The 25,759-nt window shown below is 32.7% G+C and overlaps 2 protein-coding genes across 7 annotated transcripts in view; one reads left to right on the top strand and one right to left on the bottom strand.

Moving 5' to 3' along the window:
• Positions 1–2,941, bottom strand: part of LOC117564866 (seminal metalloprotease 1-like) — a 55,524-nt gene extending 52,583 nt beyond the window's left edge. Inside the window, exon 1 of the mRNA XM_034243814.2 lies at positions 2,919–2,941. The gene's annotated coding sequence lies outside the window, so the exon portion shown is untranslated. The remainder of the gene's footprint in view (positions 1–2,918) is intronic.
• Positions 913–23,167, top strand: LOC117564860 (synaptotagmin 1). Of its 6 annotated transcripts, none has more exons than XM_034243809.2 (11): positions 913–986; positions 2,250–2,564; positions 8,081–8,342; positions 9,718–9,974; positions 10,038–10,127; positions 11,070–11,264; positions 11,339–11,515; positions 17,332–17,440; positions 19,078–19,211; positions 21,924–22,154; positions 22,207–23,167. In XM_034243809.2, the coding sequence occupies exons 3-10, from the start codon at positions 8,099–8,101 to the stop codon at positions 22,128–22,130; spliced, it is 1,413 nt and encodes a 470-aa protein (XP_034099700.1). In that variant the 5' UTR covers positions 913–986; positions 2,250–2,564; positions 8,081–8,098; the 3' UTR covers positions 22,131–22,154; positions 22,207–23,167. The 6 variants fall into 6 exon arrangements, with proteins under 6 accessions (XP_034099700.1, XP_034099698.1, XP_034099699.1 ...); XM_034243807.2 differs by having other exon boundaries at positions 17,326–17,440; XM_034243808.2 differs by having other exon boundaries at positions 10,032–10,127.
• The last annotated feature ends 2,592 nt before the right edge of the window (positions 23,168–25,759 follow it).

Genomic DNA, 25,759 nt, shown 5'->3' with positions numbered 1-25,759 from the left:
AAAAAGAGCAAGCATTTAGAAATGTTTAAAATATCTGTAGCTAACCAGAGTATGAATAAAATCCGAAGCAAAAATAAATGAAAACTACTGAAAAACTTAAACTTTAACACTTCACAAGAAAAACGAACTACAGTTAAATTATTATTTTTTTTTTGTATACCTTCAAAGAGTTACAAACATATAAATTTTTAATACAATTTTTGTTCACTAGAAAATAAAAATTATGTAAAAAAAAGTGTAATTTACAAACAAAGCTCATTTTGTGAAAATTCAGGTTTTTTAAAGAAAATCTTGCTTAAGCGAAGAAAAAGCTATCATTGAGAAAACTTTCAAATCACTGAAGTAAACGATTTCCAGCGTTTATCTCGCCGATTGCTGACCAAAGTCAAAACTCTGTTTAAGATTTACTTTGTCAGAAAAGTTTATCAGAAAAAAGCTCGCTTTAACATATAAAAGCTCCCAATCAACAAACTTTCAAATCATTCAAGTAAATGATTTCCAGGGTTGTCTCGCCGATTGCTACCCAAAGTCAAAACTCTGTAGAGAAAAGCTCGCTTAAACAAGGATAAAGCTTCCATTCAACAATCTTTCAAATCATTGAAGTAAATGATTTCAAGCGTTTAAACAAGAAAAAGCTCCCATTAAACAAACTTGCAAATCACTGAAGTAAATGATTTCCAGCGTTTGTCTCGCCGATTGCTAGTAAAAGTCTACACTCTCTTTGAAAGCTCTGCTCTGCTTTGGTCTACACTTTGTTGCCACTGACACGATACAACCACGCATTCGCCCCGCCGTTGTAGCAACCCCCGCCCTGGCCCGCTGGCCACCAACGCAAAATCGATGCCTGACCCGTTTCGCTCTCTCTGGCTGGCAGTTAGACCAATGTCTGTGGGCTTTTTCCTCGCAGCTCCTTGGCTGTGTAGCCCAAAACGCGAATGAACATCGACCGTGGAAGTTGACTGCAAGTACAAAGCGCTGCACTGAAGGTGAATGAATAGCAAAAATTCCCAAAAAGAAAATCTACAAATGTGATGAAAAAAATGTTTTGCAAAATGCCAAACGATTCAAAACGACAACCAACAATTATTTAAATAATTAATAAAGAAAAGTGTTGCACGCAAATCAATTGGAATTGTTTAAGAAAAAAAGGAATTTGAATTTGAATTTGAATTATTACATAAAAGCAAAACGCCAAACGAAGGGCCTGAAAAGTGTTGTGCGTGTGCGTCTGTCACTGTGTGTGTGTGTGGGTTTGAAAGTGTATGTGTGTGTGTGACTATGTCAGTGTGGTATGTAAGTGTGTGTGTGTGTGTGAGTTGATGGTGGCACGCGCTGGGCCAAAAAAAAAGAACATTTTTTGTGTATCAGCATTTTTGGCATTGCCGAAGCAAAGTTGAAAAGCAAATTTGCAACAATTTGAATTGAGAAACGTAAATACTGATGGAAAATGCAAAAGTTTAATGGGAAATAATTGTGAAAAGCGTGAAGAAATGCTATTGAATTGAAAGTGAAAACGCGTGTGTCTGAGATATTGATTTTTCCACATGATTTTACGCGTCGTGACCCACTGAGAAAATTCTGCAGCACGCCAATGAAAATTATTCGATTTCCTCAAATGCGAAAATTATGATAATTATTTAAATAAAAAATTAAGCAACGATGAAAAGCGAATATTGCACAAGTCACGATTTCGAGTGTATGTACGTGTGTGTGTGAGTGTCAAGAGAAAAGCTCATGAAAAGAAAAACGGCTGTAAGAAAATCTCTATCCTGAATTTGCTTTCAACAAACGTCTTCGTCCCCAGCAGCAGCAGCAGCAGAAGCGAAAAGCGAATTTGCCCTTCCCCTTTGCCATACTCACACACACACACCTACACTCACTCACACACACACACTCTCACTTAGCGAGATTCGCTCTATCAATATTTACGCATACCATTGTATTGTTAATATTACGTATACGCTCTGTTTTCGCTTCTCTCTCTCTCTCTGCTCTGCTCTGTTCTACTCTGCTCTCTCTCTCTCTCTTCCTTCGACTCTCTCTCCGTCGTTTGCTGTTTGCATTGCGCGTCTCGTCTGGCATAATATACACAAAAATACATTTAACCACGCGCTCAACAATAAAATAAAATAATCAAAAAAAAAAAACAAAACGAAGAGAAACATTCGCTATCGTTAATGACACCAAACGTAATTCACTAATCGCTAATTTCGCTAATCGTTTATCGTTAATCGCTTATCGATTTGCAGAAGTGTTCGAAATACATGTGAGACTAGCGCTAAGCAAAGGCCTCACTAGCCAACGCAGCACAACACACACACACTCGCATATTAATTCAGCCTCCCTCTTCACATCATCCACACGATTCAACGACGTTGTCGTTGTCTGCCAGCAGCCCGAGCCTAAGACCATCTTGAGCCTTCCGTTGCCCTCCTGCCGGATCAAATCTACTTAAAACTGCTGCTCACCAAACTAAACCAACTAACAACAACAACAACAGCCAGCAAACTTGACTCTGCAACACTTTACTATTAACAACATTGGCAACATTGTCTGATTAAGAGGTAAGTAGTTTCTTATCTTTTCTGCTGCATACTTTCAGGGGCAAGCGAAACTTTGTTGCGCGAGATGAATGCAAAGTATTTTCAATCAAACTTTTATAGCTCACACAACATTTTGCTATCTCAGCTGAAGCTATTAAAAATTGAATGTCATAATAAAGATTATTTGAAAGCATTTACAAATTTATAAAACATCGACACTATTTTCAGAATGTCCTAATAATAAAGAAATTTATAAAATTGCGAAATAAAATTAGAATATCCTAACTCAAAGAGCCAGTCTAATAAAATAAAATATAAAATATGAGTATGCATGAAAGCTATGCCAAGAATATATATATGTTGCTCAATACTTACATTTCAATGAACCAATCTTCCAGTTGGCGCTAGAAAGATAAAATGAAAAGGTTCTAAGAAATAATAATACTAAAAGTTTAACAAAATTTAAAAAATACTAAGTATTTAAACGCTAAAACACTTAAAATACTAAATACTAAAATGTAAAAAATACGTTAAAAAAAGTACTATAATACTAAAATACTGAAATATTAAATACTAAAAAATGAAAATATTTTTTCTCATATATAATACTAAAATACTGAAATATTAAATACTAAAAAATGAAAATATGAGAAAAAATATTTGTAGTATTTAATATTACAGTATTTTAGTATTATAATAATATTATACTAATAATACTAAAAGTATATAAACAAAATATAAACAATTCTAAATACTAAACTTCTAAATACTAAAATACTAACTTACTAAAATATAAAATTATTATGAAAAGGAAATATACTAAAAGTGGATAAACAAAATATAAAAATTACTAAATATTAAAATAACACTAGAAGTATCTCAAGCAAATAAAAAACTTGTTTAATCTTTAATTTAACAAGACTTTGAATTACTTTCCCCACAAACTAATTCCCAATTATAATCATGTCTAGCCCAACTCAAGTCAAATTAGCAGCTTTTATGCCTAGCTTGTTAGTTGAACCACAAAAATTGAATACAGCCGTGTTATTAAACTGCAAATATAATTAATTGCTAATACGCATTTTGGTCTAGCTTATTATAAAGCTCCCTTGAGGCTTTTTTCGCCGAATAAATTCAACTGAAGTCTGAAGCTGATGCTGAAGCCGTAGCCAAAGTTAATTAAGCATCTCTTTGTTCTTGTTGGGCTTGTTGTTAATTATCTGGCGTGCGCTGTGAGCCGAAAAAAGAAAAATCAACATGAAATATGCATAAAACTCAAGCTGAAGAAACGGACAAAGAAAAGATGGCGAAGAGATGGGGAAGGGAAAGCCGAAGTAGTTGGCGATAAGCGTTCGTTTTATTAGCTGAGGAATTATATGCGTGGTTCCTTGGAAACGACACACACATAAAAACCGCACATAATTGCCAATAATCAAGCCAAAGACAAGCCAAAAAAATACGCTTTTAAAAGGACATGTGTGAGTGCAACTTTTACAGATTGCACAAAAATAACTGTGTAATGAAATCATAGCACAGAGCAAGCAGAATTTTGTGCATTGAAAGCGAAAAGCATAATGATGTGGAAAATTAGTTTTCTTTTCGTCGCAACCTCATTATTAGCATCATCAATGGCCTCATCATCGTCATCATCGTGATAGACTGTCGCCTGAACAATCTTAACTTGGTTAGCCATTCGTCTGCCTACTTTTTTCAGTCTTTTCGTTTGCCTTCTTCGTTTTTCCTTCAACTTGTTTTTGGTTGCCTTCTCTGGGTTATGTGCGCAGAAAGCGCAAAGAGAACAAGAGAGAGAGAGAGAGAGATTGTACCATGTGTTGCCCTCTCTCTCGCGTGCTTTTTCTCTCTCTCTCTCCGAGTGCGCGCGCTCTTCAAAAAGTTTAACCGTTTCCTGCTCAGCATATGAAGCAGGAGCTTAAACAATTAATATGGGACTGAGCTTCAATGAGGGTCGCCTTCCTGTTTTCCTGCTCTACCCCCTCTTCTCTCTACCATAAAGAATAAAACACTTAATTCTATTTCTATTACATGCCAACGTCATGTTATTATGCCTAGATTGAAGCACAGGTGAATATTTTGTCTGGTCCCGAGGAGCTTAATTTGTTTTGACAGCCTGATTGTCAGGCTCTTGATGTTGGCCCTGCTCCTGGCACGAAAAACAAAAAAAAAACATGAGCCTGTCTATCACGTCTGCGACGTCTGCCAAGCCCATTATCTGCTCTGACACTCGACTCTGTGCTCTGCTGCATGTTTTATGAACTCGAATTATCTTATCGCGCTAAATGAACGAAACCCTAATCTAAGTGACAACCAATTGTTGATATTTTTAGTGCAGCTTTTACTTTCAATCCCACAGTTTAGATTCAGCGAAGCTTCGCACAGCTTGTTTGAAACCACACGAGCGAGCTGCCACAAAATAAAACGCAAATCAATTCTATTTTTAGACAGAATATCCATCAAAGGTCACAGTGCAAACAAGAGCGCCATAAAACACAGAAATATTATGGTAAAACTGGGGCACCCACACAAAGAATATTTTTAAAATATAAATGTGAAGCCAGCGGTCGAAAGTCAATCAACTGAAAGCAGTTGCTGCATTCAATCAATGCAGTCTTATCTCGAGACTCTTCTTGTTGACTGATTTGATAGTTTTATGGCAAAAAGACAATAAACCTAATTAGAAAAGTGCCGTGCAACGTGGACGACGCAGCTGTTGTCGAAACAAACTGCGTAGTTTTAACACGAATGCCCCAGACAAACTGGCACCGGGCATATAATAAAACCATACACACAGGCACACACACACACCTGAACTGTGTGTATAAAGCGAGCAAGAAAATAAGTTGCGAAAAAAACAGCGCTGGCAGAATGACAAAAATTGTTTTGGCGGCGCACAAAAGTATGCTACAATAAAACGCACGAATGTGTAAGCTGAATATCCATATATATGTGTGTGTGTAGTAGCAGAATATACATGTGAGTGTGTGTGTAGTTTTCTAAAGAAGTATCTAGGAGCTGCTGCAGTTTGTCCACTTCAAGCCAACACGCAAAACTATAAATTTCTGTTGTGTGGCTGCTTTTATGACATTTTTTTCTCACAGCCATTTTTAACACACACACACACACCCAACATTTTATGTGGCGTCTTCTCAGTCTGATTTGCACAAAGCTGCTTTTCGCCCTGTTTTATGACAATCATTATTTCGCTTGTGATTTTCAGCATTAATAAAATATCACGTACGAAATGTGCCAACTTTTTGGGTTTGTCCTCATTTTCTTTTCCTTTCCTCTCCTTCTTTTCGTTTGCACTTTCCTAGGGAAATCTTTTTATTTTGGCTTGATTTTATTGCTCTGGTCGTTGCATTAATATTTAATGTATGCGCAAATTGAACGAGAATGCTGCCAGGTGACTATGAAATGATATGCTACAAGTGGGTTTCATTTAAAATGAAGTAATTTACAATGCAGCCTAAACTTTCTTTTTAAAGCATTTTCACATTTTTCTTTCTTTTTTCTCTACATACTTTATTTAATAATCGAAGCGCATGCAAATTCAGGCACTTTTCTCTAACGTTTCCTATACACTTCCTCTTCAACTCAATTGAAATGTGCCTTTGTCTCAATTCATCAGGCAAACTCAATTTCCGTTTCGCAAAACTCACTTAACCCAACATCCAACGACAACTTGGCTCCCCAACTGGGGTGTGCTAAGAGCACTTGGCTCCTCTGCTTGAGAGTTGAGAGTTGAGTTGAGAGAGGCTCAAATAGACTTTGCATTTAAATTTATTGATTTGCGCAAAAATGTCGCCAGAAGACTTGCCATGCCGCAGTGGCCTCTGGTGGCGCCACACAAGCCGTTGACGCAGCTGCTTATGGGGCGTTGCCAAGTGTCTTTCGTCAGAGGCTTAAACTGAAGAATTTGTCGGCTAAAAAGTAAATAACCGCGAAGTGAGGCGACTTTTATGCTAAGCACATCTCTTCTTCGAGCATAAGCAACGCATTTGAATTTAAATTTGTTTCATATTTGCCTTTCGCATTTCAAATTCACGCAGTCGCTTCACAGTTTGTGTGTGTGTGTGGAAAACTGTTCGAGTGTCTGTGTGTGTGTGTGTGAGAGTATAGTTTTCCATTACCTTTGACGTCATTTGGTGTGCAAACAAGCATAACCACAACAGCAGCAGCGCAGTTAGCAGCAATTTACAGTCCGCTTTGGGCACGAAATTGCGCATACGACATGTTGCCCAAGGCATTCACATAAATTCAGGGAATTTAAGTCAAAAATAAGACAACTTTACAGCAGCTCAGCTGATAAACACAGCTGCGGAGTTGCCAAAAGTTACGAGAGTTACGCTCTAGGCATAACTCTGAAAAAGAAACCACATAAACAACCTTTAAACTCTCTACTTAAATTGCATTCATTATAAATTATAATACAGCTTAAATTGCCAGCAATTTCAAGTTTTAATTGAGGCAATTATTTTAGGTTTTGTGTCTCTTCCTGTCAGCTCACGTCAATCAGAGAAATATGAGCGCCAAATAAAAGAAAACAAATAAAGGTCAAAGGTTGTACATATGAAAAACTTTATTAAAGGGTCGCTGAGTAAACAGAAGTCGTCGTCGTCGTCGTCTCCGTTGTTGTTGTGGCAAATAAAATGTGTTTAATTAAAAATGAATTGCGAGAGAGAAGCACAACAAAAGCGAATGGATAACAATAAGAAACAAAACACAGCGGGAAAAATGTGGGGAGAGCGCAAACCGGTTTTCATATTAATGAATTAAATTAAAAAGAAATGAAAGAATAAAAACGGCAGCAGGGAACGTTAAAGTCTCGCAAGTTCAACTAAGAAATACCCTAATAAGAAAAAGAGAGCTCAAAACTTGGCGCCAACTTGTCCTCATTTTAGATAACTTTTCTAATTAGTACTCAATTCTGATGATAAAAAAAAAATAGTTGTTTTTTTGCGTCTGATAATCTGTGATCTCAAAAGGAGCCAAGGTTAAATCGACTCGACTTTTCTATGATGACTTTTGCTGCCAGTTATTTGACCCGTTTCAACCATTTGCAAAACGCCACAGGGGATAAAAAAAAAGAGAGAAAAAACGGAGAATAAGACTGGAGCGAATGCTGCTTAAACAATCAAACGAATAGAGAGAGGGAGCATGTGTGTATGTGTGGGTGTGTGTTACATTATCCTGTGTGGGTGTCTGTGTGGGTGTCTGTGTCCTTGGCATGCTATCCGCAAAGTACTTTTACTTGGAAATAGCTGAGCAATTGTCGACACCCTCAACGACGACGACGACGACGCATTTCTAGTGTTTCCAAGGATATTCTGACCACGCTAAATTGCCAACGACTTTTGTAGGATTTCAGTTGTTGTGTCTATTTTTAAATGGTGACAGCGCAATTAGAAACCAGTCCGCTTTGGCTTATCAGTGGCAAATTGTTAGGAGATCTTTTGAAAATACGATAAAAAGCAAAGCACATTTTAATGGCATGGATTTCTCTTTCTGTTTTTTTGTAGTTGTAAACACAGTGCAAAATGCCGCCAAATGCAAAAACGGACGGCGAGCAGCCAGCAGCGGAGCCAGCGCCTGTGGCCCCAGGTGCTGAGACAGCTCCAGCCGAATTGGAGACGATCAGCCAGAAGCTGGAGGAAACGACACATCACTCCAATTTTCGGGAACAGGCGGCGGTACAGGCTGCCGAACATCAGAAGGCAGAGAATCAAAGAATCGCACAAGTGGAGACTACAATAGCGCCAAAAACGACAGCGGAACCAGAGGGTAAGTTTTGGAAACTGTTCAACATTGTTTTCATACCCGCTGGGGAATGTATGTAACAGGCAGAAGAAGGTATTTCCTACCCTAGAAAATATATTCATGATCAGCGTCAACAACCTTGACATCAATACATATGTAGATCTTAGAAACTATAAGAGATAGAGATATAATTTTTTTTTCGGCAGCATCAAGATTGTTTCAAGTTTGCGACGCCCTTTTCTCCCCCTCTAATTTATAAAAATCGAATAATGAGCGTAATTTTGATGCTAGAATTTCGATACAGATAATACTAAAGTTTTTATGATTCCTGGAAATTGGGTTGCGTTCAGATAAAAATGGTCGAAGATATCAAAGAAATAGGCAAAACGCCTGCATACTAATAGTCTTAGTAGATTTATCTGAAATCCAGGTATATTTTGCCCTCTATGGTATATTTTCAATGTAGTACTATACCAATATACCAAATATAGCCCGTGGTACAATTAATATTTGGGATTTTACTAGTTTTGGCTGACAATATGGTATATTTTGCAGTGCAGTATTTTATCAATATACCAAATTTACCCTATGGTATATTTTAGTATTTGGTAAATTTTGGACTCTATTACTCTATTGAATGTAATAGTATTCAACATCAATATTCAATATCATATATAGTCTTTGGCACATTTTAGTATTTTTGTGGTATACTTTTTGTTATATTTTAAGATATACCAATATACCAAATATAGCCTTTGGTATAATTTATATTTGGGATTTTACTAGCTTTAGCTGACAATATAGTATATTTTGCACTGCAGTATTTTATCAATATACCAAATTTGCGCTATGGTATATTTTAGTATTTGGTAAATTTTGTACTCTATGGAATATTTCGAATGTAGTAGTATTCAATATATAATAATAATAGTCTTTGGTACATTTTAGTATTTTTGTGGTATATTTTTTGGTATATCTAGTAGATTTATCTGAAAACCAGGTATATTCTGCCCTCTATGGCATATTTTGCAGTGTAGTACTTTAACAATATACCAAATATAGCCTTTGGTATATAATTCATATTTGGGATATTACTAGTTTTGGCTGACAATATGGTACATTTTGGAGTGTAGTACTTTATTAATATACCAAATTTGCCCTATAGTATATTTTAGTATTTGGTACATTTTGTACTCTATGGAATATTTTGAACGTAGTAGTATTCTATATATCAAATATAGTCTTTGGTATATTTTAGTGGTATACTTGTTGGTATATTTTAAAAATAATACCGGACTGTTATACTTTCATTCAACATATGTGGCGGGTATCTCACACTCGACTGTAGCGTCCATACTTGTTTTCCTATACTAATCTCTATATTAATCTCTCATTATAGAAACTACCACCTCGATGCCGGTGATTAAAAAGATTGAGAATGTCGGTGAAAAGATCGCTGTGAAACTGGCCGATACAACGGGCTTGCCCACATGGGGCGTGGTCGCGATTATAATACTCGTATTCCTGGTCGTCTTTGGTATAATATTCTTTTGTGTGCGGCGATTCCTTAAGAAGCGAAGAACCAAAGATGGTAAGGGTAAGAAAGGTGTCGATATGAAATCGGTTCAGTTATTGGGATCGGCATACAAAGAGAAAGTAAGTATCTGCAATGCCATCAAATCTTAGTAGTTATTGGGTTCTGGTATGCCATAGGTTCAGCCTGATATGGAGGAACTCACCGAAAATGCCGAAGAAGGCGACGAAGAGGACAAACAGAGCGAACAAAAGCTGGGGCGTCTCAACTTCAAGGTGAGCTTTCACTCTCCCTTCCTCAACTCTTCTAACTCTTCTATCAAGTGCCCAATTCAAGTTCAACACAACAATAACTTAATTATCCTCCCCCCCAAACAAAATACTTACTAACTAACCTAATACTAGATATTCTGTGAAATTGTCCAAAGCACTATCGTTATTGTCGTTTTTTTACACAAAGGAAACACCACTTAAGTCAAGTCAAGTCGAGTCAAATCGAGTCAAGTACAATCGAGAGTGCCAGTAAAACGTACCTCAAAACTTTGCATTACTTTTTTAACTATACAACTTTAACTTTATCACTTGCTCACAACATTAACAGTATACTACAATTTGTCATAATTACTTCATAAAGAACTTTTAACTCTTGTATAACTATTTGAGATCCATAACGAAGACTTTTCAAAAGCATTTAGTTGAGTTGCCGAAAGTTGTAAAGAAACTAAAATTAATTAAGAAAGCTGATCCATTTTTGAAGAAAGCAAAACAGTGCGGTATTTATTTTTAAATATACTGCCAAATACTAAAAATATATAAAAGGCAAAATATACCATATACAAAAAATATACCAAATGGCTTGGCTCACAATTTGGTATAATTTGCACTTTACGGTATATTTTGAATGTAGTACTATAACCAATGTACCAAATATTAAATAAATACCAAATAATAAGAGAAACGAGACTTTGAAATTCAATGTTAAACTCTTTCTTTCACTTTCGGAAAACTTTACCCATCTTTAATCTTAACTAAATGCTATTGAAAAGTACAAAGTATATTTGCTATTTGCACGAAATTAGAATGCAGCACACGAAAATCCATAACATATTTTACAGCTCTTCAAATTTTTGAAATTCTTTCCACTAATATACTTAAATCTTTCTTCGTTATGGGAACCGCTATTTTTGCGGATCATTTTCTATAATGTGTATATTGCAGCTTGAATACGACTTCAACTCAAACAGCTTGGCCGTAACCGTTATACAGGCCGAGGAGCTGCCAGCTCTGGACATGGGCGGTACTTCGGATCCCTATGTGAAGGTCTATCTGTTGCCCGACAAGAAAAAGAAGTTCGAGACAAAGGTGCACCGCAAGACCCTCAGTCCTGTCTTTAATGAAACGTTCACATTCAAGGTAAGTAAAGAAGAAAGATTTCTTAATTTGTTTCCCTTGTTTGGAATTGGGCATTAAGAGTGTGAGTTCTGCAGAGTTTACCGTATGCCGATGCCATGAACAAGACGCTCGTATTTGCCATCTTTGACTTTGATCGATTCTCAAAACACGACCAAATTGGTGAGGTGAAGGTGCCGCTGTGCACCATCGATTTGGCGCAAACCATTGAGGAATGGCGTGATCTGGTCAGCGTTGAGGGTGAAGGTGGACAGGTATGTAGAGATTGGACCATGACAGCTCCACAAATACAAATACATATATACAAAACAAAATATATATTTACGTTTACGTTTACGTTAAGTTTCGTTTGACATTTTCATTTCTTTTGAATATGTTCTTGGGCGGGCATTTTCCTCGATGGTGTTTCCACTCTATGTGTGTAATATGTACTTAACAAAACAAAAAAAAAAACATAACTTAAATGTGCCTCTAAGTGTCTCAAGTTTATTTGATTTTCATTTAAAATTTTGTTGTGTTCACTTCAACTTTGTGACCAAAAAGAAACAACAACAATTTACATCAACAATTTACAACAAGATGTATACGAAACTACAACAACAATAACTACAACAACAACTGTTGCTTATAATTTGAATATGTTTCAATTCATTTGAGTTGTACCCACAAACTACAGTCGAAAAAAAAGAGAAAAAAAACGAAAACAGAAACAGAAAAAACTCAAAGCGTGTTGACTTGTGTGTAACTTATACCAAAGTATTCCCATTATGATACCAAAATAATACCGAATAAACAGAAATTGTGTGTTTTGTGTGTATGTAATTCGCATTTCCATAAAAATAAAAACAAAAACATACCATAGCAAAAAATAAAATACAAAACTGAATCCAAATTCAAAAGACCAACTTTGATGTTTGCTTTTGCGTATCGCTCTCTTTCTATCTCACTCTCTCTCTGTCTCTTTATCTATCTATCTCTATCTAACTCTCTTCTAAGTAAAAGTATAAAAACCTCCCCAACCCCCCCAAAATAATCTCACTCTCAGCCCCCCTCAAGTACAACAGAAACAATAACAATTTAAACTGCGTTAACAGACAGCAAAGTGCAAAACTTTTACTCAACTTTCAAACACACCCAGTTCAAAATGCAAATATAAATAATAAAATCATTTAACAAGTACAAGTATAAATATATTATACAAAAGAAAACATTTACAAGCTGCGGTAATCTTTCATCAACTTTGTCAGCAAAGTTTATGAACAATTGCCGAAAACTAAAAACCGAAAAAACTGAAAACAGACTTTGATTTTTCTTGCACATTCTTCTATAACTACTATATATTTTTTCTGTTTGAAACTTTAACCAACACAAAGTACAACAAAATACAAACTGAAATATATAAACTCTTCAATTTCTCTTTCTCCAATTCCCCCAACAAAAAAAAAAAAAAACAACAATTGTTTTCAATACATACATAACTATAAATTACAAAAAAAAAACTCTTGTTTTCTTGAACTTTTGTAGAAGGTAAATACAATGAAAAAAATACTTTAAAGTTTTTACAAAACCCAAAAAAAAAAAAAAGAAATTATGATAAAAATTCAACAATAAACACATTTTGCATACATGATTTGTTATAATCTTTCTTTTGTTTCCTATATACTACTATGTAAAACTTGCTCTGTCTCTTTGATCTGTCGCTCTCTTTCTATCTCTATCTCTCCTGTAAACACATCCAAACAAAATTAACCCACACACAGACACTGTAAACAGCTAATTCCCAACCTCTATATATACATATATATATATTAATGTAACTGTAACCATGATAATCAATCTTAAACTATATAAACTTATATAATCATATAATAATTAAACGCGCTGTTTCTCAACTTTCTCTTGTTATGTCTGCATCTTTTCTCGCATCATTAATATTGTAGTTGAATTTTTGCTATTAATCTTAAGAATTTATGAACTTTAACCTTAGCATTTTTCACAATGCAAATAATCACACTGCAATATTATTTTGTTGAGAAAATTTGTGGCATAAGAAATGATTCAAAATCAAAACGATTAACGATTAATCAGAATCAGCATGGCCCTTGAACAAAAAATGCTTAAAGAAATTTATGGAAATTTCCCAACAAATTTCCCATGCCGCAAGCCTAGACACAAATTTCCCACGCACACTTCCACCGTCTGCTGTACACCACACACAAAAAAAAAGAACACACTGTACACACAATATTTACCCTAATTTTTGCACTTTGATTGGAAACTTTACAAAAAGCCCTAAAGTAGTAATCAACTTTTGCACTCGCATCTAAATCGAATAATTTCAAATTGGTCTAATTTATTTAAATGAATGCAAAGCAAAATCTATTCTACAATACACAAAAACACAAACACATGCACACAACAAACAAAAAAAAAAAAACAACAAAAAGCACACCAAAAACACTGAAAAAATTTGGCCTGAGAATGCAAGAATATAATTTCTAATGAGAAGGAATAAACATTCTTCGGCTAGTCGAATATTTAATGCTCTTGCAGTTCGATTTTAAATTCCATACTCCCAAAAATATACTATATAAAATACTCCGAAATAAATACTACAATAAAACCGCCCGAAGAATTAATGCTCTTGCAGATTTAATTTAGATCCCACTTACTCAAAAATATACTATATCAAGTACTCCGATTTAAATACTAAACTAAAAGATGCCTTTAAAAATCCCTTCAAATACTAAAATTAATTCGAAAACTTTGTATACTCCGAAATAAATACTAAAATAAAACCATCCGAAGATTTAATTCTCTTGCAGTTTTAATTTAAATTCCACTTCACTCAAAAATATACTATATCAAGTACTCCGATTTAAATACTAAACTAAAAGATGCCTTTGAAAATCCCTTCAAATACTAAAATTAATTCGAAAACTTTGTAGTAAAACAGAACATAAAATGGGTATTTTTAAAAGATGGAAATTCAGCTTAAACGAAAAACTCAAAGAAAACCAATCAACTGCAATGGTATTTCAAGACACACTATGTATTATAAACTTTTCTCAATTAATGAACACAATAAACAATTAGTTTAGCAAGTGAAAACAATACTCCAAAATATTGACATACCACGAAACCAAATTGCATGTTTTTTTGCTTAAAAACTATACTCTCCGACTATTTATATACTCTTAAAAAATTACACACCCCACAGAACCAGACAACATCGACACTTTCACACACCGATGCGAACAACTTGTACACAAACAAATTCGTTGAAGCAAAACATTTTCTTTTTTCAAATTTGCCAACTTTATTGAAATTCTAATGGAACTGTAATTGAAAAATCTTTAATATGCTCTTCATTTTTCTCTTTAATTATTTTTGAACGTATCGCTAATAAAAATCAAATCAAAACCAAAAAAAAATCTATACAATCGTGTCTCAAAATTCACCAAATTGAAACTCAAAAAAATCAAAAACCAAATCAAAAACTCTACTCGAACAAAAATTTGACTCATATCGGTTAAACGACATCTGGAATCATATCTGAATTGCCTGGAAACATGTAAGTATCGAAACTCTCCTTGGGAGACAATTCATAATTATCGTTATTTGCTTTGGTTGTTGTCCTCATAAATGTGTTCAAGTTATTTTCGTTGTGTTTGTGTTCCGTTACGTTAAAAATAACAAAACAAAATTAAAAATTAAATTTAAAAATAAAATGTATCTGTAATTCAAAAATAAATTTTATGTTCATTAAAAGAAAAACTGTAATAATGCTTCTTTCGTGTTTCGATAAAAAAAAAAACCAAAAGAAATTAAATACAAAATATGTACATTTTATGTTCCTTAACTGTGTCGCTGTCTCGACCGATATTTGTATAATGCCATTATATATAAACAAAAAAAAAATACTTTATAATTTGCAACTTGTTTGTGTGCTGTAATGTTTAAGCAGAGCTTCGATGACAGTCAAAAACAACTGAAAACAAATGATCAACAAATTTTTCTTTTGTATTTTTCTATTTTTCGTTACTTTTTTATAATTTATTTAATTAATTGTTTTTGATAGTTTATTTATTGAGTTTATATTCTGGTCCGCATAAACATTCACCCAACATTTCGACATTCAAAGTCTTGAGACATTTTTGAAAGCCCATGAAAAAAAAAAGCCAAAAACTTTCAATTCAAACTCAATAACTCAAATTCAAAACTCAAAATCAAAAAGTAGCGGTAAGTGACTACTCAAAAACTCTCTCTCTCTCTCTCTCTTCCTATCTCTATCTCTCTCTTGCTACCTCTCTCTCACTCTGTTACGCTCGCTCGCTCGCTCTCTCTCTCTATATAAGATTGTTTATTTTAATAATAATACTCAAAAAAAAAAGAACACACCAATTATAATAGTAAAATACTTAGTTGAAACTCTTTTAACAAAAATCCCAGGTTAGTTTGTACAAATTGCTGGCTTTGGATAAGTGTATTAAGCAATTGGCAATCGATTAGTGTACAACCGATATCGATAACAGTATCGATAAGCAAAAACTTGAAAACTGAAAACCGAAAATCCCCTTTTCATACACCAAAACAAATGCAAGTGGTTCCAGCCAACCAAGGGTTTATCTAAATAGTATAATAAATATATATTTAGATAATGCATTTAGATAGTGCAACCTTTATCAAATTGTAATATAATATAATATACTATATTCTTACTCGAATGCCTTTCATGTACATATACATAAATATAATACTCGCTCGTTCTCTTTCTCTTTTTGTCTACAAATCTCTAAAACTCTCTCTCTCTCTGTCTATATCTCAAACATTTTGATTTCCTTACTTTTTGAGGCCTTGCGCTCATATAGTTATCCAAAGAACTTTCAACTTTGAAGACCCAACTGTACATATAATACAAATAAGAATCGGCCAATCTCAAACTTCTCTCTGTATCTTTCTCTGTCATAATCTCTCATTTTGCTTATATTTTTCAATATATATACATATATCGGTTTTGAGCTGGGTGTTTAAAATATAACTATAATAAATCTATATTTCTGAACTGTGTAAGTTTGTGTCTGGAATCCCTGTAAACAGCAAACAAGAAAACAAACAATGAACAATGAAACAACAACAAAACAAAACAAGCAAACAAACAACACGCAAACCAAATATCAATAAGTTTGTTTTGTTTGTTTTAGGTTTGGTTCTTAATCAACTTTCTTTTGAGTTCTACTTACATACTAAATACATAAAATATATACTATTTCAATATATATATATTCACACTCAACAATATCGAAGCTCTAAGACGTGCAGTAAATGTGTTTCCATGTACTTATTTCGTTTTGTGTCCACCAATTAAACCCATTACCAACTAAAGTAAATGTAATCATACATACTAAGTAGTATGATATCGTACCCAAAATTACCAAAAAAAAAACCTTATACCGTAACTTGTAAAACGTATTCCGTATATCATCCCCTGTAAAGCCAATATATAAAACGTACTCGTAAATGAGATACAATGTTCTATTTGAGTTTGATTTGATTTTCGTGAGAATATTAACTGTTTAAATTGTGTATCCTCGTTTCTTAAACTGTATCGTATTATATATCGTATTGTAAACCATTTGAGTTTTGGTTAATATTTTAAAGTCTGCTAATTGAGTCTACAGTTTCATCATAAAAAAATATCAAACTCTCTGAACTGAACCAGGCAACTAACTTTACTGACTTTTAAAGAAAGTAAATTAACTTGAACGATATCCCATTCACTTATAGTGAATCTTTCTTTAGTGAATCTTAATCTCCAGTGTGCCCAGGTTCGATGATGTCCTTCGTATTAAAAATGCCCCAAGTCCCATATAACTAATTCTTGTTTTAAACTGACTCCTGTGATTAAAACCCATCTCGAATAGAAACAATATATATGAAACTGATTAAATGTAACTCCTTAGACTTTATGTGAAGTGTTCAATGTTGTAAATTCGCTTTGCGTTTGTAACCGTAGTACTAATCCATGGGATTTCTTTTTTAATTTTCTATCGAATTTCCACAGGAAAAGCTTGGTGACATTTGCTTCTCGCTGCGTTATGTGCCGACCGCCGGAAAACTAACAGTTGTCATACTCGAGGCCAAGAACTTGAAGAAAATGGATGTCGGTGGATTGTCTGGTAATATAGCGTTATACCAAAGCGTTGTCAAAATGCAACAAGCGACTTTTCGCGTATTATTCAGAGAGTCCAATTGCAGTTTTGGCAACGCTTCAGTGTCTATCTATTTATACGTGTGTGTTTAATATATATTTATAGCCCAGTGTAATATTTGATTTTGATTATTGATTTTGCATATGATTTGATTCTTGATTTGTATCTTGCGACTTGATTTACTATATAATATATGTAAATGTTAAGAACCAGATGAAATGCAAACGCCAAGGCAACGTTTGCAGAGAGAGAGCAACAAAGTATTCCAATTTTATTCCCAATTACTTTTTGACCAATTTTTCAATTTTCAATCTAACAAACAACAACAACAAGCTCTTACAACTTTTTCAACTAATAATTATTTAGCGCAAATTTTCGACTTGCATATCTTTAACAATACAACAAAACTTTTATGTAATATCGCGTACGCTAAAAATTAAATATCAACAATAAATCAAACTGATATCATTTAAAACCATGGATATATTTTGGTCTGGCAACGTTTCCATCTTGAAATTATGCACAGTTTTTTTCGACTTATTGCCTGGCAAACCAAAAACAAAAAAAAAAAACAACAACAAAATATACAAATATCTGCAAAATTCCAATAAAATATTGCTAAATACTCGTATTAGCAGTAAATTGAAATTCGCTTGCTTCTAGCTACACTTTTGCATGTAATCTAATTCGTATTCTCTGACACTCTCGCATCAAGTATACGTATAGTATTTCGGCTCTCCATGCTCCCTGAAGCTGGGAGAGCGAAAGAAACGAGAACGTTGCCAGTGAATATATCCGACCCAACGAATGCCCTCGTATCGACGATGGGCATATCAAGTTCTTCTAGGCTTTTACAAACAAAAGAACATTTTCAAGTATGTTTTCGGCAAAAGCAATTGACATTTTTGTTCCCATTGTGCTCTATTGTGATATATATATTCGATCAAAAATGATGATGAGACAAAACTATATCAATATTCTTTCGTATCTTATGATTTATCAGTTGTCTGCCTTGAGTTTAACGTGTTACTGTGTTCGTAAAGTAAAAACTAACTTATCTTTGATATCCAAATAATATCTATCTATCTATCCTGTCTATTTGATTTTAAAATTTCAAGAAGCAAACGAAAGTAGAAACAAAATCTTGAAGTAAACTATGTAATCATCTCGTAGCTTTTGTAACTCTTGCGATTTTCCATATGTTGATAATATTTCAATGTAATGAATACTTAAATGCTAAGCCTTGAGCATATAAGGCTTTATTTTGCAAAAAATCCTGTTGTGTGTGGGATTTAATGAACTGAAAAGTTTCAGCTTTCGTTTGTTCAAATTTGATAATCGTTGTTTTCGTTTCTTATCAAGTACAATTTGTTGTTTCAATCTATATGAACAATATTCTATATATTCTATTAATCGAGAGTTTTATGTAACGTTTTTCTTTATATATATGTGTGTGTTGAAAACTACCAAAAAAAAAAAAAAAAAAAAAAAAAAAACAAAAAAGAGAAAACCAAAATCTGCTCATCAACTTCAAAGTTTTTACTTTATTATTATAAAAAGAAAATGTTTTCTTTTTCTTTCTTTCAATTTTTTCTATTTTATAGATCCATATGTGAAAATTGCAATCATGCAAAATGGCAAACGTTTGAAAAAGAAGAAGACAAGTATCAAAAAATGCACCCTCAACCCTTACTATAATGAGTCGTTCTCATTTGAAGTACCATTTGAACAAATACAAGTATGCGAGAATGTATTATACTATCCTATAAAACCACTCTACTACTACTACTACTGTTACTACTACTACTACTACTACTTTTACTACTACTACTACAACTACTTACTAATACTACCTAACTGTTTACTGTAACCAAAGCTGTCCCTTCCGAACTATCAAACCAACAACAAAAATATAAACCAAAACAAAGTTTGAGTAACGAACCCGCCTCCACACTAGCCTCTTTCGTGCAATTGTTGTTGTTTATATACATAACTCTATATATTTATATATACTACATGTGTTGAATACTCGTATTCTCGTATTCGTATTCGTATTCCAATAACAACAATATCACTCTTTACTCTTTAAACTCTACAACAAACAAATACAAATACCAAACTAAACTAAAATGGATAGCCAAAAAACCAAAACAAAAACAAAACAACTTTCGTCTAGCCCGAATAAACCTCCAACAAATTCCAATTTAAATACTACTATTTATTACTATGTGTGCCCCAAAATAAACAAAAAAAAACAAACAAATCAAAATTAATCAAAACGTATTCAATGTTCAATGTTGTATTTTAATCTAAAAATCTAAACAAAAACAAAAACACTTTTTTTGCTTTATGTTTTTTGGTTTTTATATATTATATATATAATACTCTATATTATATACTTATATATATATACAAAAATTTTGCCCAACGACTGCCACGCCCACATTCCGGCTGTAAATATTATGACAAAATGCTGAGCGCAGTTCGTGAAAAAATCAGAACCTAATTTTGCTTTTACTTTGTGTAGTTTGATTGACAATCTTTTTGTGATAAATCGAAAATATAAAAAAACAAAAAATCTTTTTAATTTTGTGCTTAGCTCAGCTAATGATTTGGTTTTCAAGTATTTTTTATATATATCTATCTATATATGTTCGATGTTGATTTTGACACAGACAAATGACAATCAATTGAGTTCAGTTGTAGGTCGCTTCGTAGTTACAACTACAGATCAATTCCAAAGAAGAATGAGAATGAGAAAAAAAACACCCACAAATACTCGTTACACAGACACAAGTCTCTCCTCCTCCCTACTACTACTACAACCAACAATTATATTGTACTCGTAGTTATTGTTTTACTGTAAACATTTTTTGAGAGCGCAGCAGTAGTGCGGCGCGCTCTCGCAGTGCACGAGCAGAGTCGATAAAATTGATTAATCGAATTGCAAAAAGATATACTATACAGTATTTTAAGTATCGAATCGAATGGAAAAGATACACACTCTCAACTCTCTCACTCCTTACTACAATATACTACAAAATACTACTTATAAACTACCTACTACTCTTTCCATAATACAAACTATCGCAAACTATCTCTCAGCGGCGTCAATAATGCACCACAATAATGGGTTCATTATTTTGACACTGTCTTCTGATTTGAATATCGATTAAACCAACCAATAAACCAATCGCACCACCAAAAAACTACAACAAAATACTACAACAAATATACAGTATACAAGTTCAAAAAGAAAATAACCTAATAACACACCACAGAGAAGTATAGCGTATCAACATGAAAAAAACCCTTTAAAAACAACATACATACATCCATGAAAAAATATATAATATATATTTGGTATCTGATCAAAAAGAACTCTGGTTACGTGTGCTAGTCCGAGACCTGCCCCCAAAAAAAAAAACTAAAACATAAAAAAAAGTAGTATTCTGACCACATCACAAAAAAAAAGGAAAAGATTAACGACGAATGGGATTGAATATTATACATTTTCGTTTACACGTATTTAATGAACATTTTTCTTTTTGCTACAGCTTAAATGTTGACAAAAATAATAAATAAAGAAAAGTAATTTGTTCATTAGCCGCAGGTTAAGACAAAACAATCTATGTGTGTACATTTGTATAAGATCATTGCGCATATCACTAAAAATACCGCAAAAAATACCACACAATTACTAACATATACCACATACCACAAAATATACCAACTACTTCATATGCTTTTCACTCTATGAAAGAAAAATACCAACAATTTATTTTCTGTATCATACAATTATTATTTCGAACGCCTAGTAAAAAATGCATGATATGCTTGTTATTCTACTCGTACCATATTTCGATCAATCCATAATAATTAATCACAGCTAAATACCATATCGTATCACTTTAGAGTTGTAATATTTAATGGCGCTTTTTGTAATGCTTGAAAATATGCCGCCCGCCTTTAGATAAACTCCTAAAAAAGCTTGTATTTAATTCTTTGATGGGATTCTCCCGCTCCCCAAAAAAAAAAAAAACCAAAAATTGTTCTTCTACGCTGACCGAACTTCTGGAAACAAGCCAGCTACCGCACCATGTTCCAAAAAAAGTGCACAAAAATCAATATATATATATTCAAATTCAGCTGTAGTTGAAAACTATATGCCTTTTGTAAAATGCTTTCCAATACAGAATTCGTAGTATCTGCCTGTAACCAGTAACAAACAGTTTTCCTTCCCCGAATATCCATAAACAGAACACGTATATCTGAAAATACTACAAAAACAATAATAGTTCTTCAACTCGAAAGTTCTATGCTCAACGCATAGTTGTTCCCTCCCCGAAAAAATATTGAGAAAATAAAAGACCGTTAAAATATTGGAAACATGGTAACAACATTGACTAATCAATGGAATCTGTTTTGTTTTGCTGGGAAATCTATTTAGAAAATCTGTCTTGTTGTTACCGTTGTGGATTACGATCGTATTGGCACCTCTGAGCCCATCGGACGCTGTATACTTGGCTGCATGGGCACTGGAACTGAGTTGCGCCATTGGTCCGACATGTTGGCATCGCCTCGTCGACCCATTGCTCAATGGCATACCCTCAAGGATCCCGAGGAAACTGACGAAATACTTAAGAACATGAAGTAAACGCTACACGGCTGACAAATCCAGGTGAGTTTACAATATTCCCATTATAGAAGCATAAAATATAGATTTAATTTAGCACTTCAGCACACCTAAGTATCAGACGTTATGGCAAAAGGAAAAGACAAAGAAAAAACCAAAGATAACTCAAGCGAACCGTCATTGTAATCGTATGCATCATCAGCTACTGATCCATTGGATCTATTATGGATCTCGAAGGACCTCAACAAACCCCACAACAAACAACAATCAATATAAATATCGTAGCCCGCGCAGTTTATCAACAACAACACAATCAAATCTGATTAAAAACAAACAAACATATATATTACAAGCCTTTGGAAACAAAATGGAAATAAGAGGAAAAACACACAAGTCAAAGAAACTAGTATGAATTTAGAAATTTAAGTTCTACTTACATTGGTTCATCCATTATTAAAACAAAAAGCAATTTATTATCCAACTTTGCGCCTGCAATAAATTAATCAAGAAAAGTTTCGTATTGAATTGGATTAATCACATTTATTTCGAAAATAATGCAGAAAATTTCTAGTATTTTATTGTTGTTGTCATGAGATAATGGAAAAATCTACGAGTATGTTACAAAAATATAATTCAAAAAACTCTATATACTCAAATATATAAAACAAAAACTAAAACAAAACAAAAAATCAACTAAATCATCATTTTAACGTGTTAAGTTTTTGATTCATTTAAAATAAAAGTAAATCTATTATTATTTTGTTCTCATCTTACAAAAAAAAGGAAAACAAAAACAAAAAACGGAAACTGTTGAAAGTTTATTAGAAAATCAATGAAAATACCAAAAGACAAACTGTTATGTAAATTAATTTATTATATTTAATTATCGATTGTATTATGTATTATTGTAATTGTGTAAGTATATTAAACATCAACATATATATGAGACATGACAGACATATGAATGAAGAAGTAAAACAAAAAATAAATAAAAATATATTATATTACGAATAAAAAAAAAAAAAAACAAATTATGTATAACCCCTGCATAGACTAATGTTATGTATACACAACGCTGAGGTTTGGTAAATCAGACGTATAAGTAGAACAAAATAATACCAAAACACAAAGGAAAAGACAAGAAAAGAAAAGAACAAACATAAAAGCAAATAACAAAAGTTTAACTTTAAAGCGTGATTTCAATGGAATATATCATCAGTTTAAACCCTAACAAAACAAAAAATACCTATCGTATATCGAACATTTCACAATATAAGCATTATTCGATTGATCGATCCTTTAGTTAGCCCTCTTCTACTCTTCCGAAAATTCTATTCTATATTCTATTCTATACTATAGTATCTAAATTAATTTCGCGTTTAGTTGCTTCAAAAAAAAAAGGCTCTTAAGGTTTCTACTAATCTCAACTGTTTGGTATTTTTTTCGGTGTTGTTAATCATAACTATGATTGATTAATGATTTGGAAAAGCATATTAGGACATAATGAAAATATACATAAATAAATACTAAACTAAAGCAAAAGTAAAAGTAAAATGTTAAAACAAGAAATATTAAGAACAATAATAGTTATTACTATTTATATTATATTCAAGTATATATAAACATACATATATACATTGAAATCTAAACAATATACATACGTTTATATATACTATACTTCTATAACGTTGTGCAGCCTGTGCACAAAAACCTACTAAATTGGTATTTTCAATGAACAACAACAACAAGAAAGAGATGATGAAATTCGAGAAGAAGAAGAATAACAAATATAACATACTGCAATCTGAGAAATGAATACGATTATATTTAGGGCATTCCACTCAGAGAGCAGGCTATATTTAATTGATTAATTGATTTGATTATTTCCATATTGCAAAAGTAAAATTAACTATTGAATTAGATGTTTTTGTCCTGTAAAAAATATTTAACAAAACGGTATATAAATGATTATAATAAATTATATGTAATAATGATAAATGCGTAGTTTGGGATCTACAAAATCCCGTACACAGTTTGTAGTTATGTTCACAACAAAAAGAAAATGATAATGAAAAAAACACGACACAACAACAAATTGCAAACTGAAAATACCAACAAAATATTTATGTAATATAATTCATCTAAATTACAAATATATATATATAAATAAAATTTAATGACAGGCAAACAAATTCTACATCAAATTACGAGTATTGTTCAATAAAAAAAAACAAAAACAAAACAAAATATTACAAAAAAAAATACGTACTTTGCTTTTCCAAATAATTACTGTAAATTATCAAAACCAAATAAACAACAACAAAGACACAAAACTTACCACAAGAACAGCAACAACAACAACAACAAAACAAACTATATATATACATAAATACTTGCATATTAAACAAATTATATGGAATTATATAAAATGATGTTGATTATTGATTTAAACTGATGAATGAATAAAAAAAAAACAAAACAAAACAAATTATATATACATATTTCTATATATGCATATACATACATATATAAATATTAACAACAAATAAAAAATACAATAATTTCATTTGCGTTTTTTTTGTCTTTAGTTTTGGTATTTTAATTTGAACACAAGTTTACACTGACCACAATATTTTCGACGGCAGTGTAACAACACATACTCAACATGTACATACTCACCCACACACACACACACACACTACACACGCACGTGCACACATACACAGAGACAGAGACAGACACAGAGCCACCCACGAACTGACCAAAAACAAAAGTAAAAGAAAAGTCGTACACGTCTGTATGTATTAGTAATACACATGGATGTCTACCATATATAGTTCTATATGATTACCGTTAGTCGTACAATACTGTGTATACTGCATGTAACGTACGTATCTGTATTATTTCTAAACGCAGCAGTCAAAAAGCAGCGCAGAAGCCATCACAAAAAGCACAAATCAGTAGTTGAAAATAAACAAACCAAAAAAAATGAAATGAAGAATACTAATAATAGTTAAAGATATAAAATACTAAAACAAAAAAAAACAATGAAAATATAAGAACAACAAAACTGTAGAAGTCCATGTATTTTTATTTTTAGATATTTATGTATGTAATTTATATATATTCGATAAATCAGGCATAAAGGCATTTAGCAAAAAACCATACGAAACACGATCGATCCACAAAAAACTACTATATAGAGCGCACCTGAAGGATTCGAAGGAGAATATAGAGCGATTTGCACCTACATACAATATATAACGCGTGTATGTGTGTGTTAGGCAAACAGTAATAATGTAATAATGACAAATACAAGAAGAAGAATATATAATTTAAAAGACAAATAGGTAAACCAAAATATAGGGCAATGTTTGATGTTGAAAATAATGAGTTAAAAGGCCACGTAAAGTGTGCATTACATAAGCGATATACATACATACCGGCATACATACATACAAGAAATACCGTGCATATATATATTCCAGATAAACAACATTTTATATATATACAAAATAAAATACCACAAGACGGAAGGAAATCGATAAAATGAAGAAATATACATAATCACCACAGCACCGCATAGTATGAAAACTAACCATACAATATACATACATACATATAAATAATGCATTAATATACATATATAC

This window comes from Drosophila albomicans, chromosome 2L (genome assembly GCF_009650485.2).
Source record: "Drosophila albomicans strain 15112-1751.03 chromosome 2L, ASM965048v2, whole genome shotgun sequence".
Taxonomy (NCBI): domain Eukaryota; kingdom Metazoa; phylum Arthropoda; class Insecta; order Diptera; family Drosophilidae; genus Drosophila; species Drosophila albomicans.
Note: the sequence above shows the minus strand (reverse complement) of the source record. Positions and strands in the feature narration are given on the sequence as shown.